We start from the raw sequence: 14,728 nt of genomic DNA on the forward strand, positions 1-14,728 counted from the left end.
TGTCTGAAGGGCAGCAAGGTGGCAAGTATCCTCCCAACAATTTCCTACAGGGTGCCGAGTGGGGGTCCTTCATGGGAGATGGGGGACAGCGGAGCTTGTACTGGGCTGGAGAGGCTCATGTCGGGGGTCGTCCCTGGGATGGGAATTCCTTTGGCTGCTTTCCCTATCTGCAACCTTTAAAACCATTAAAACCATTAAACAGTTAGTCAGTGTGTAACAGTTAAGGTTTTCCCACAACAAAGTGCAAATGTGCTCATCTGTACCCCGATACCACTTAGGCAGTCACTCATATCTTATCATAAAATCACTACAGTGCAGAAGGAGGCCATTCGGCCCACCGGGTCTGCACCAACCCTCTGAAAGACCCCCTATCCAAGCCCATGCCCCCACACTATCCCTGTAACTCAGTAACCCCACCTAAACTTTTTTCTGGACATCTTTGGACTGTGGGAGGAAACCAGAGCACCCGGAGGAAACCCACACAGACAAGGGCGGAAAATGCAAACTCCACACATACAGTCACCCAAGGGCGGAATTGAACCCGGGTCCCTAGTGCTGTGAGGCAGCAGTGCTACCCACTGTGCCGCCTGTTTGTTATCTCATTAATAGGAGCTGGTTTCGCACAGTGGGCTAAACAGCTGGCTTGCAATGCAGAACAAGGCCAGCAGCGCGGGTTCAATTCCTGTACCAGCTGTTCCAAACAGGCACTGGAAATTGGCGACTAGGGGCTTTTCACAGTAACTTCATTGAAGCCTACTTGTGACTATAAGCGATTATTATTATTACAGGAAAGAACAGCTGTCAGGGTTGTCCCTTCACTTTCTAGGAAGCTCTAGAGAACAAAGGGGCAGACTCATAACAAATGAGTGAGTTACTCTGAAGAATTCCTAGCCTCTGACCCGCTCTTATAGCCACAGTATTTAAATAGCTGGTCCAGTTGAGATTTTGGTCAACAGTAACTCCAGGATATTTATAGTGAGGGTTTCAATTGCTTGCATAATGGTAGGGGTATGGCAGTAGTGGTGAGATACCATGGGAAGAGGTTAGGTACGTTTGGATGTCCAAAGAGATTTGGGGGTTCAGATGCATTGATCCTTAAAATGCCAGGAACAAGTGCAGTAAATAATTTTAAAGGCTAATGCAATGCTAGCCTTTGTAGCGAGAGGATTGGAGTATAGAGACACAGGGGCTATGCTGCAGCTTTACAAAACCCTGGTTAGACCCCACTTGGAGTCACAGTGAGCAGTCCTGGGCACCACACCTTGGGAAGGATATTTTGAACTTGGAGGGATTGCAATGGAGGTTTACAAAAATGATACCTGGACGGGGGTGAAGTTATGAGGAGAGATTACACAAATTAGGCCAGTTTTTGCGAGAAGGTTAAGGGGTGATCTGATTGCAGTATTCAAGATATTAACAGGGAAAGTCAGGGTAGATAAATATAAACTATTTCCACAGGTTGGAGATTCTAAAACTCGGGGGGTATAGTCTAAATATTAGAGCTAGACCGTTGAGGAGAGATGTGAGGAAGAACGTCTTCACTCAAAGGGTGGTAGAGGTTTGGAACTCTCTCACACAAACAGGTTTATGGAGGCCAAAGGTAGGTATATGGAGTTAGGTCACAGATCAGCCATAATCTCAGTAAATGGCGGGATAGGTTCGAGGCCTACTCATGCTCCTGTGTAAAAAACCTGTCCATATCTGCAATTCGAGCCGTGAGTCTAGGAAATTTTAAGCTCTTCCTAGCATAGAACCACACACTGTCAATTCTCCCTCAGTTTAATTCAAGTTAAGTGTGATCGAAGTGTGTTTTTTTAATACGCCTGAAAAGCTTGATTAACATCATTTTGTTGATGGGCTGCAAGTCTTGCCAGCATGGAGATGTTTGGATTGTTTCCCTGTCAAACACACCTGAAGATGGGGACACAACGGTCAGCACTGTTACCTCACAGTTCTAGGAACCCGGGTTCGATTCTGATCTTGGGTGATTACTTTCTCCCCGTGTCTGTGTGGGTTTCCTCCGGGTGCCCCGGTGTCCAAAGATGTGGTTAGGTGGATTGGCTGTGCTAAATTGCCCCTTAGTGCCCAAAGATGTGTGGGTCAGGTTACGGGGCTGCAGGTATGGGGCGGGTGAGTGGACCTTGGTGGGGTGCTTTTTCGGAAAGTCAGTGCAGACTAGATTGGCCGAATGGCCTCCTTCTGCACTGTCGAGATTCTATGATCCTATGAAGACCACATTGCTGTATGTGACTGGAATTGTGTGAAGGCACATCATTTGTATTGTGCAACTATCTTCCACACAAATAATCAGGGTAGCACGGTAGTACAAGTGGATAGCACTGTGGCTTCACAGCGCCAGGGTCCCTGGTTCGATTCCCCGCTGGGTCACTGTCTGTGCGGAGTTTGCACGCTCTCCCCGTGTCTGTGTGGGTTTCCTCCGGGTTCTCCGGTTTCCTCCCACAGTCTAAAGGCGTGCAGGTGAGATGGATTGGCCATGATAAATTACCCTTAGTGACCAAAAAAGGTTAGGAAGGGTAATTGGGTTACGGGGATAGGGTGGAAGTGAGGGTTTAAATGGGTCGGTGCAGACTCGATGGACCGAATGGCCTCCTTCTGCACTGTATGTTCTATGTTCTAGTATTATATAACCATCCTCCATGGCTTTCGCCATGTGCTGATTGAGGTTAATTGAAGTTCTGCTTAATTGCACTCTATTTGTTGAATAAATGAGCTCTGCTGTAACATTGGCCTGGATTCCAGTCCTGCTCCCATGGGATCCAAAATTCCCACCCAAAGTCAATGAGCTTTTTAATGGACCATCACAATTCCCTCCCCACCCACGACGACTTCCACGGTGGGACGTGCCGGAAAATTCAAGCCATAGACTCCACTTGCTGTAAAATAGATTTTGGAGGGGGGATTTTCCGTCTCGAAAATAGACTTTGGAGGGGGGATTTTCCGTCTCGAAAATAGACTTTGGAGGGGGGATTTTCCGTCCGTTCTCGCCAATGGGATCTTTGAGTTCCGCTGATGGCTAACGGCAGGCCGCATACCACTGCCGAGAAAAATGCCGGGTGGGGCACGGAAAATCCCCCCCCCCTCCCCCTTTGCTTGCCTTAAGTTTCTCTGGCTGACAGTGTGGTCAATACGTCTTGAGTTTTGTTTTTCTTTTTACCTTCTTGCTGCTGTAGAAGGCGTCGAGATCCTCCAATGGCTGCCCAATGAGCTGTGATGGCATATCGCCATAAATGAGTGGCAACTGTTTTCCTGCTTCCAGGTCAACGTGAGGCGTGGGCTTTTCCTCCTCACTTTCTTCCTTGCCAGCTTTCCTAGTGCTAATTGTCTGTTCCTCAGCGATCCGCCTCTCAATAGCAGCCAGGGATTCGCGAGTGAACCGACGCAAGCAGTGAGGGCCTGACGGTACAAACAGGAGTGCCATATTTTCATCCTGCAACTTCTTGACTAGTGTTTACTCCCGAGCAATGGAAATGATTAGCTGTACAAAACAAAAGGGAAAAGAGAAATATCTGTAAATAGATAGCACACGGTCATTGCACAACAAACAAAAATCCAATTCACGAATTAGATAATTAGGTGCATTAACTTCACACCATTCAGAATATACCCCAAAACCTTTACCCCAAATTGGAGGTGGGTGGGTGCAGTAATTAGACAGCATGGTGGTTTGACAGCAAGGACAAGGACCAAGTGCTGGAAAATGGATTAGAATAGATTGGTGTTTGATGGCCAGCACGGACAGGACGGGCCTCTTTCTGTGCTGTAAAACGCTATGGCCATCCCATCCGGTGCCATTTTTCCAGAGGCGAGATTGGGGGGAAGGGTGCACAGGTAGCCAATTGGTGCAAGTGACAGACCAATGAAAACCAATTATCAGAGTCCGATTGGAATTTTTAATCCCTCCCCCCCCCCCCGCCATTTTGGGAACCAGGATGGTTGCTGGGAGCCTGGCTGGAGGACCATCCCACCTGCCTGGCTACAGTTGTGGACATCGGCCAGCCTGGGGAAGGAAGGGTTTCCCCTTTACAATGATGGCCCGACTTGCGACAATTTTAAAACTCAATAGTTTATAAGATGCTGAGAGGGTGCCTCAAGGTGAAGGGACTGTCTCTCCCCCTCGGAGTTGGCAGGATCCACTACTGACCGAGCTGGAGGGCTCCAATTGGCCATCCAGTTGAGAGAGCATGCACACTGTCCATAAATGGGCCAAATCAAGGAAAATCAGTGCTGGGTTATTGTTGCCCGTACAGTGGGGGTGAATGACCTCCATGGGACCCTCGACATCAGGGCCCTTACCCGTAACCCAACATGCTGCCATATGATACATCTGTCACACACTCACACATTCCACCCTATTAATCCACTCCTTTAAAGTTAAAAAAACACTTTCTCGTATTTTCCTGTTAAAAGAAAAACTCCAGCATGTTAACAATGTCCTTCTTCAACATCTCCAATCGAGAATAATCCAGTTTGTTTTAAACATGTCAAGAGACGCTGGATCAATTAACTCCCCTGAGCCATATCTTAAATCTTTGACTTAGGCCAATCATTTTAATTGTTCACTTCAACCCGGCGGCGTGGGGTGGGGTGGCTTCAATGGGCAATCCCATTGACAGGGGCTGAGAAGAGAGAATCCCGCTGCCAGCGAACGGCGCATTGCCGAGAAATACGTGGGTGACGGGGGGTGGGGGGGGGGGGGGGGGAGGAATGAAGAATCCTGGCCCCTGTGCGATGACCTCATGGTGTAAATGGTGCATGGACTTTCCCAGCTGCATTTCCTCCCCAAATATATTGGTGGTAGCCAGGGGGGTAGGATTTGTATTGTGAGGGGGGCGGGGGGTCTTTCGCTGGACGTTGGGGGGGCGCCTCGGGTATGCACTGACCCCTTGACCCACCTCGGGGTCCACTGTGTCAGGGCCACACTTAGGAAAACCTGCACCAAAGCCCGCCTGGCGAATTTCTTGCTGTGGGGGTGGATGCGTAACAGGCGAGGGGAGAGGTGGAGACCTCCGCTTCCAGCCCGTTAATCAATTGGAAATGGATGGCAATTACCGATTTATATCCTGCCGGTACGGGCCGGGTAACACACGGAGGCCGCCAGCAGGGGATCGGAGCATTGGCCGGCGCCAAACCCATTTTGCACCCAATCTCCAATTTCCCGTCGATCGGGAATCGTGGAGCCGGGTAATGGAAAATCCACCCACACATTCATTGTATCCGTTGAAATGAATCATGGCCGGGATTCTCTCCTTGAGCCTAAGTGCTTCCGCCAGCAGAGAATCAGGACCAGCCTCTGCTGGCACAGGGAGTAGGGCCTAGGTGTGAGTCTCTACCCTTTACCAGACAAATATATGCATGACGGAGAGCAAACCGGATTCTGTTGGAATCAGGACCCCCTCCCCCCTCCCCCCACAATCCCCCACCATCACCCCATCACTCACCCCCCCTCAGATTCCCTCCCCCATCTGACCTCCCCTCCCCCCCATATCAGAGACCCCCTATCAGTCACCTCCGCCTGAAGGTTGGAGAGCAGTCCAGGCAGCACAGTGAAAGTTCATCGCATTTTCACTTATCCTTCCCTAATATCTGCAGCCTCAGACAAAAGTGGTTAAAGCAGCAGCTGTTACAAGTGTCAGAGGCTTCCTCGAAAGCCGAGAGCACTTGAAAGGGATTCAAATCCCTTGGCAGTCTTTGAAGTGCAAAACTCCTATTCAATTACACTTCCTCTTATTCACAGCAGAAAGAATTTAGCTCCTTTTCATGTGGTGAGGAGCTGTCAATCATTGTAGAAGAGTACATAAACATTGTGGTTAACATCAAAGCATGGTACTCGAGATGCATTCAAGCATGAAGAGAAAGATAGATAAAGAATCCACTAAGTATGCTGTCTCTGCACTAATAAAACTGTCAGTCACTGGTTAATGAAATATATTGCTGTGTGAAATTGAATGGGAGTTTTGTATTTCAACTGCTGTCAAGGGATTTGAAGCTTTAGAGAAAGTCTCTGACACTTGCAACAGCAGCTGCTTTAAACACTTTTGTTTGAGGCAGATGTTAGGGAAGGGTATGTGAAAATGTAATGATTTTCACTGAACTGCCTGGACTGTTCTTCAGCTTTCTGAAGGGTGACTGATAGGGTTCTCTGACAGGGCACCAAATAGGGTCTCTGATCGGGGTGTCTGATTTTGGCGTTGTAAAACACCACAGTTCCCACGCCAGCATCGGCATTGAACTGCTCAATCGGAGACTGCAGCCCATGGTTCCTGGGGCAGCGACACAAACCTCAATCCTGATGCCTGCAGGGGAGAGGAGCATCGGCGCCAGCCCAACGCAGGATTATCCACCCGAACGTGAATCGGCGTGCCAGTGACGCAAAGTGGAGAACGCATCCCTATACTGAAATGCCGCCAGCGCGGAGAGGGTAGTGCCCTGAGGTCACTGGCGCCGGGGCTGCGTAATGCTCTGACGCCACCGGCGGGGGGTGGGTCGGGCGCTGATATCACCGGCACGGGGAGTGGGTAACGCACAGAGGTCACCGGCACGGGGGGTGGGTAACGCACTGAGGTCACCGGCACGGGGGGGGGGGGTGGGTAATGCACTGAGGTCACCGGCACGGGGGGTGGGACGGGCGCTGAGGTCACCGGCACGGGGGGTGGGTCGGGCACTGAGGTCACCGGCACGGAGAGGGGGTAACGCACTGAGGTCACCGGCACGGGGGGTGGGTCGGGCGCTGAGGTCACCGGCACGGGGGGTGGGTCGGGCACTGAGGTCACCGGCACGGGGAGAGGGTAACGCAGTGAGGTCACCGGCACGGGGGGTGGGTAACGCACTGAGGACACCGGCACGGGGGGTGGGTAACGCAGTGAGGTCACCGGCACGGGGTGTGGGTAACGCACTGAGGTCACCGGCACGGGGGGTGGGTAACGCACTGAGGTCACCGGCACGGGGAGTGGGTAACCCACTGAGGTCACCGGCACGGGGAGTGGGTAACGCAGTGAGGTCACCGGCACGGGGTGTGGGTAACACACTGAGGTCACGGGCACGGGGAGTGGGTCGGGCACTGAGGTCACCGGCACGGGGAGTGGGTAATGCACTGAGGTCACCGGCACGGGGAGTGGGTCGGGCACTGAGGTCACCGGCACGGGGAGTGGGTAACGCACTGAGGTCACCGGCACGGGGAGTGGGTCGGGCACTGAGGTCGCCGGCACGGGGAGTGGGTAACGCAGTGAGGTCACCGGCACGGGGTGTGGGTAACGCAGTGAGGTCACCGGCACGGGGAGTGGGTCGGGCACTGAGGTCACCGGCACGGGGAGTGGGTCGGGCACTGAGGTCGCCGGCACGGGGAGTGGGTAACGCAGTGAGGTCACCGGCACGGGGAGTGGGTAACGCAGTGAGGTCATCGGCACGGGGTGTGGGTAACGCACTGAGGTCACCGGCACGGGGAGTGGGTCGGGCACTGAGGTCGCCGGCACGGGGGTGGGTAACGCACTCAGGTCACCGGTACGGGGAGTGGGTAACGCACTGAGGTCACCGGCACGGGGGGTGGGTCGGGTACTGAGGTCACCGGCACGGGGAGGGGGTAACGCACCGAGGTCACCGGCACGGGGGGTGGGTAACGCACTGAGGTCACCGGCACGGGGAGGGGGTAACGCACTGAGGTCACCGGCACGGGGGGTGGGTAACGCACTGAGTCACCGGCACGGGGAGTGGTTAACGCACTGAGGTCACCGGCACGGGGGGGGTGGGTAACGCACTGAGGTCACCGGCACGGGGGGTGGGTAACGCACGGAGGTCACCGGCACGGGGAGTGGGTAACGCACTGAGGTCACTGGCACGGGGAGTGGTTAACGCACTGAGGTCACCGGCACGGGGGGTGGGTAACGCACTGAGGTCACGGGCACGGGGAGTGGGTAACGCACTGAGGTCACCGGCAAGGGGGGTGGGTAACGCACTGAGGTCACCGGCACGGGGAGGGGGTAACGCACTGAGGTCACCGGCACGGGGGGTGGGTAACGCACTGAGTCACCGGCACGGGGAGTGGTTAACGCACTGAGGTCACCGGCACGGGGGGGGTGGGTAACGCACTGAGGTCACCGGCACGGGGGGTGGGTAACGCACGGAGGTCACCGGCACGGGGAGTGGGTAACGCACTGAGGTCACCGGCACGGGGAGTGGTTAACGCACTGAGGTCACCGGCACGGGGGGTGGGTAACGCACTGAGGTCACGGGCACGGGGAGTGGGTAACGCACTGAGGTCACCGGCAAGGGGGTTGGGTAACGCAATGAGATCAACGGCACGGGGGGTGGGTCTGGCACTGAGGTCACCGGCACGGGGGGTGGGTCGGGCACTGAGGTCACAGGCACGGGGAGTGGGTAACGCTCTGAGGTCACCGGCACGGGGGGTGGGTCGGGCACTGAGGTCACAGGCACGGGGGGTGGGTAACGCACTGAGGTCACCGGCACGGGGAGTGGGTAACGCACTGAGGTCACCGGCACGGGGAGTGGGTAACGCACTGAGGTCACCGGCACGTGGGGTGGGTATCGCACTGAGGTCACCGGCACGGGGTGTGTGTCGGGCACTGAGGTCACTGGCACGGGGGGTGGGTAACGCTCTGAGGTCACCGGCACGGGGGGTGGGTAACGCTCTGAGGTCACCGGCACGGGGGGTGGGTAACGCAATGAGGTCAACGGCACGGGGGGGTGGGTCGGGCACTGAGGTCACCGGCACGGTGGGTGGGTAACACAATGAGGTCAACGGCATGGGGGGGTGGGTCGGGCACTGAGGTCACCGGCACGGGGAGTGGGTAACGCACTGACGTCACCGGCACGGGGAGTGGGTAACGCAGTGAGGTCACCGGCACGGGGAGTGGGTAACGCAGTGAGGTCAACGGCACGGGGGGTGGGTAACGCACTGAAGTCACCGGCACGGGGGGTGGGTCGGGCACTGAGGTCACAGGCAGGAGGGGTGGGTAACGCACTGAGGTCACCGGCACGGGGAGTGGGTAACGCACTGTGGTCACCGGCACGGGGGGTGGGTCGGTCACTGAGGTCACCGGCACGGGGAGTGGGTAACGCACTGACGTCACCGGCACGGGGAGTGGGTAACGCAGTGAGGTCACCGGCACGGGGAGTGGGTAACGCAGTGAGGTCACCGGCACGGGGGGGGGGGTCGGTCACTGAGGTCACAGGCACGGGGAGAGGGTAACGCACTGAGGTCACCGGCACGGGGGGTGGGTAACGCACTGAAGTCACCGGCACGGGGTGTGGGTAACGCAGTGAGGTCACCGGCATGGGGAGTGGGTAACGCACTGACGTCACCGGCACGGGGAGTGGGTAACGCAGTGAGGTCACCGGCATGGGGAGTGGGTAACGCACTGACGTCACCGGCACGGGGAGTGGGTAACGCACTGAGGTCACCGGCACGGGGGGTGGGTAACGCACTGAGGTCACCGGCACGGGGAGTGGGTAACGCACTCAGGTCACCGGCACGGGGAGTGAGTAACGCACTGTGGTCACCGGCACAGGGGGTGGGTCGGGCACTGAGGTCACCGGCAGGGGGAGTGGGTAACGCACTGAGGTTACCGGCACGGGGAGTGGTTAACGCACTGAGGTCAGCGGCACGGGGGGTGGGTCGGGCACTGAGGTCACCGGCACGGGGGGGGGGGTGGGTAACGCACTGAGGTCACCAGCACGGGGGGTGGGTAACGCACTGAGGTCACCGGCACGCGGGGTGGGTAACGCACTGAGGTCACCGGCACGGGGGGTGGGTAACGCACGGAGGTCACCGGCATGGGGGATGGGTAACGCACTGATGTCACCGGCACGGGGGGTGGGTAACGCACTGAGGTCACCGGCACGGAGGGTGGGTAACGCACTGAGGTCACGGGCACGGGGAGTGGGTAACGCACGGAGGTCACCGGCACGGGGAGTGGGTAACGCACTGACGTCACCGGCACGGGGAGTGGGTAACGCACTGAGGTCACCGGCACGGGGGGTGGGTAACGCAGTGAGGTCACCGGCACGGGGAGTGGGTAACGCACTCAGGTCACCGGCACGGGGAGTGGGTAACGCACTGACGTCACCGGCACGGGGGGTGGGTAACGCAGTGAGGTCACCGGCACGGGGAGTGGCTAACGCACTCAGGTCACCGGCACGGGGAGTGGGTAACGCACTGAGGTCACCGGCACGGGGAGTGGGTAACGCACTCTGGTCACCGGCACGGGGGGTGGGTCGGTCACTGAGGTCACCGGCACGGGGAGTGGTAACGCACTGTAGTCACCGGCACGGGGGGTGGATCGGGCACTGAGGTCACCGGCAGGGGGAGTGGGTAACGCACTGAGGTTACCGGCACGGGGAGGGGGTAACACACTGAGGTCACCGGCACGGGGAGTGGTTAACGCACTGAGGTCACCGGCACGGGGGGTGGGTCGGTCACTGAGGTCACCGGCACGGGGGGTGGGTCGGGCACTGAGGTCACCGGCAGGGGGAGTGGGTAACGCACTGAGGTTACCGGCACGGGGAGGGGGTAACACACTGAGGTCACCGGCACGGGGAGTGGTTAACGCACTGAGGTCACCGGCACGGGGGGTGGGTCGGTCACTGAGGTCACCGGCACGGGGGGGTGGGTAACGCACTGATGTCACCGGCACGGGGAGTGGGTAACGCAGTGAGGTCACCGGCACGGGGAGTGGGTAACGCACTGACGTCACCGGCACGGGGCGTGGGTAACGCACTGAGGTCACCGGCACGGGGTGTGGGTAACGCACTCAGGTCACCGGCACGGGGAGTGGGTAACGCACTGTGGTCACCGGCACGGGGCGTGGGTAACGCACTGAGGTCACCGGCACGGGGAGGGGGTAACACACCGAGGTCACCGGCACGGGGAGGGGGTAACACACTGAGGTCACCGGCATGGGGAGTGGGTAACGCACTGAGGTCACCGGCAAGGGGCGTGGGTAACGCAGTGAGGTCACCGGCACGGGGGGTGGGTAACGCACTGAGGTCACCGGCACGGGGGGGGTGGGTAACGCACTGAGGTCACCAGCACGGGGGGTGGGTAACGCACTGAGGTCACCGGCACGCGGGGTGGGTAACGCACTGAGGTCACCGGCACGGGGGGTGGGTAACGCACGGAGGTCACCGGCACGGGGAGTGGTTAACGCACTGAGGTCACCGGCATGGGGGGTGGGTAACGCACTGAGGTCACCGGCACGGGGGGTGGGTAACGCATTGAGGTCACGGGCACGGGGAGTGGGTAACGCACTGAGGTCACCGGCAAGGGGCGTGGGTAACGCACTGAGGTCACCGGCAAGGGGCGTGGGTAACGCACTGAGGTCACCGGCAAGGGGCGTGGGTAACGCACTGAGGTCACAGGCACGGGGAGGGGGTAACACACTGAGGTCACCGGCACGGGGGGTGGGTAACGCACTGAGGTCACCGGCAAGGGGCGTGGGTAACGCACTGAGGTCACCGGCACGGGGGGTGGGTAACACACTGAGGTCACCGGCACGGGGGGTGGGTAACACACTGAGGTCACCGGCAAGGGGCGTGGGTAACGCACTGAGGTCACAGGCACGGGGAGTGGGTAACGCACTGTGGTCACCGGCACGGGGAGTGGGTAACGCACTGAGGTCACCGGCACGGGGCGTGGGTAACGCACTGAGGTCACCGGCACGGGGGGTGGGTAACGCACTGAGGTCACCGGCACGGGGAGTGGGTAACGCACTGAGGTCACCGGCACGGGGGGTGGGTAACGCACTGAGGACACCGGCACGGGGGGTGGGTAATGCACTGAGGTCACCGGCACGGGGGGTGGGTAACGCACTGAGGTCACCGGCACGGGGGGTGGGTAACGCACTGAGGACACCGGCACGGGGAGTGGGTAACGCACTGAGGTCACCGGCACGGGGGGTGGGTAACGCACTGAGGTCACCGGCACGGAGTGGGTAACGCACTGAGGTCACCGGCACGGGGGGTGGGTAACGCAGTGAGGTCACCGGCACGGGGGGTGGGTAACGCACTGAGGTCACCGGCACGGGGGGTGGGTAACGCACTGAGGTCACCGGCACGGGGGGTGGGTAACGCACTGAGGTCACCGGCACGGGGAGTGGGTAACGCACTGAGGTCACTGGCACGGGGAGTGGGTAACGCACTGAGGACACCAGCACGGGGGGTGGGTAACGCACTGAGGTCACCGGCACGGGGAGGGGGTAACGCACTGAGGTCACCGGCACGGGGGGTGGGTAACGCACTGAGGACACCAGCACGGGGGGTGGGTAACGCACTGAGGTCACCGGCACGGGGGGTGGGTAACGCACTGAGGTCACCGGCACGGGGAGGGGGTAACACACCGAGGTCACCGGCACGGGGAGGGGGTAACACACTGAGGTCACCGGCACGGGGCGTGGGTAACGCAGTGAGGTCACCGGCACGGGGTGTGGGTAACACACTGAGGTCACGGGCACGGGGAGTGGGTCGGGCACTGAGGTCACCGGCACGGGGAGTGGGTAACGCACTGAGGTCACCGGCACGGGGAGTGGGTCGGGCACTGAGGTCACCGGCACGGGGAGTGGGTAACGCACTGAGGTCACCGGCACGGGGAGTGGGTCGGGCACTGAGGTCGCCGGCACGGGGAGTGGGTAACGCAGTGAGGTCACCGGCACGGGGTGTGGGTAACGCAGTGAGGTCACCGGCACGGGGAGTGGGTCGGGCACTGAGGTCACCGGCACGGGGAGTGGGTCGGGCACTGAGGTCGCCGGCACGGGGAGTGGGTAACGCAGTGAGGTCACCGGCACGGGGAGTGGGTAACGCAGTGAGGTCATCGGCACGGGGTGTGGGTAACGCACTGAGGTCACCGGCACGGGGAGTGGGTCGGGCACTGAGGTCGCCGGCACGGGGGTGGGTAACGCACTCAGGTCACCGGTACGGGGAGTGGGTAACGCACTGAGGTCACCGGCACGGGGGGTGGGTCGGGTACTGAGGTCACCGGCACGGGGAGGGGGTAACGCACCGAGGTCACCGGCACGGGGGGTGGGTAACGCACTGAGGTCACCGGCACGGGGAGGGGGTAACGCACTGAGGTCACCGGCACGGGGGGTGGGTAACGCACTGAGTCACCGGCACGGGGAGTGGTTAACGCACTGAGGTCACCGGCACGGGGGGGGTGGGTAACGCACTGAGGTCACCGGCACGGGGGGTGGGTAACGCACTGAGGTCACCGGCATGGGGGGTGGGTAACGCACTGAGGTCACCGGCACGGGGGGTGGGTAACGCATTGAGGTCACGGGCACGGGGAGTGGGTAACGCACTGAGGTCACCGGCAAGGGGCGTGGGTAACGCATTGAGGTCACCGGCAAGGGGCGTGGGTAACGCACTGAGGTCACCGGCAAGGGGCGTGGGTAACGCACTGAGGTCACAGGCACGGGGAGGGGGTAACACACTGATGTCACCGGCACGGGGGGTGGGTAACGCACTGAGGTCACCGGCAAGGGGCGTGGGTAACGCACTGAGGTCACCGGCACGGGGGGTGGGTAACACACTGAGGTCACCGGCACGGGGGGTGGGTAACACACTGAGGTCACCGGCAAGGGGCGTGGGTAACGCACTGAGGTCACAGGCACGGGGAGTGGGTAACGCACTGTGGTCACCGGCACGGGGAGTGGGTAACGCACTGAGGTCACCGGCACGGGGCGTGGGTAACGCACTGAGGTCACCGGCACGGGGGGTGGGTAACGCACTGAGGTCACCGGCACGGGGAGTGGGTAACGCACTGAGGTCACCGGCACGGGGGGTGGGTAACGCACTGAGGACACCGGCACGGGGGGTGGGTGATGCACTGAGGTCACCGGCACGGGGGGTGGGTAACGCACTGAGGTCACCGGCACGGGGGGTGGGTAACGCACTGAGGACACCGGCACGGGGAGTGGGTAACGCACTGAGGTCACCGGCACGGGGGGTGGGTAACGCACTGAGGTCACCGGCACGGAGTGGGTAACGCACTGAGGTCACCGGCACGGGGGGTGGGTAACGCAGTGAGGTCACCGGCACGGGGGGTGGGTAACGCACTGAGGTCACCGGCACGGGGGGTGGGTAACGCACTGAGGTCACCGGCACGGGGGGTGGGTAACGCACTGAGGTCACCGGCACGGGGAGTGGGTAACGCACTGAGGTCACTGGCACGGGGAGTGGGTAACGCACTGAGGACACCAGCACGGGGGGTGGGTAACGCACTGAGGTCACCGGCACGGGGAGGGGGTAACGCACTGAGGTCACCGGCACGGGGGGTGGGTAACGCACTGAGGACACCAGCACGGGGGGTGGGTAACGCACTGAGGTCACCGGCACGGGGGGTGGGTAACGCACTGAGGTCACCGGCACGGGGAGGGGGTAACACACCGAGGTCACCGGCACGGGGAGGGGGTAACACACTGAGGTCACCGGCACGGGGCGTGGGTAACGCAGTGAGGTCACCGGCACGGGGTGTGGGTAACACACTGAGGTCACGGGCACGGGGAGTGGGTCGGGCACTGAGGTCACCGGCACGGGGAGTGGGTAACGCACTGAGGTCACCGGCACGGGGAGTGGGTCGGGCACTGAGGTCACCGGCACGGGGAGTGGGTAACGCACTGAGGTCACCGGCACGGGGAGTGGGTCGGGCACTGAGGTCGCCGGCACGGGGAGTGGGTAACGCAGTGAGGTCACCGGCACGGGG

At 59.9% G+C, this 14,728-nt stretch overlaps 1 protein-coding gene across 1 annotated transcript in view; it reads right to left on the reverse strand.

The window, feature by feature from the left end:
- The window catches only part of LOC140424757 (sodium channel protein type 1 subunit alpha-like), a 702,944-nt gene that overhangs the window by 398,148 nt on the left and 290,068 nt on the right, over positions 1-14,728 (reverse strand). Inside the window, exon 3 of the mRNA XM_072508138.1 lies at positions 3,176-3,496. Coding sequence (XP_072364239.1) covers positions 3,176-3,439 — 264 coding nt within the window. The 5' untranslated portion in view covers positions 3,440-3,496. The remainder of the gene's footprint in view (positions 1-3,175; positions 3,497-14,728) is intronic.

This window comes from Scyliorhinus torazame, chromosome 6 (assembly GCF_047496885.1).
Source record: "Scyliorhinus torazame isolate Kashiwa2021f chromosome 6, sScyTor2.1, whole genome shotgun sequence".
Taxonomy (NCBI): domain Eukaryota; kingdom Metazoa; phylum Chordata; class Chondrichthyes; order Carcharhiniformes; family Scyliorhinidae; genus Scyliorhinus; species Scyliorhinus torazame.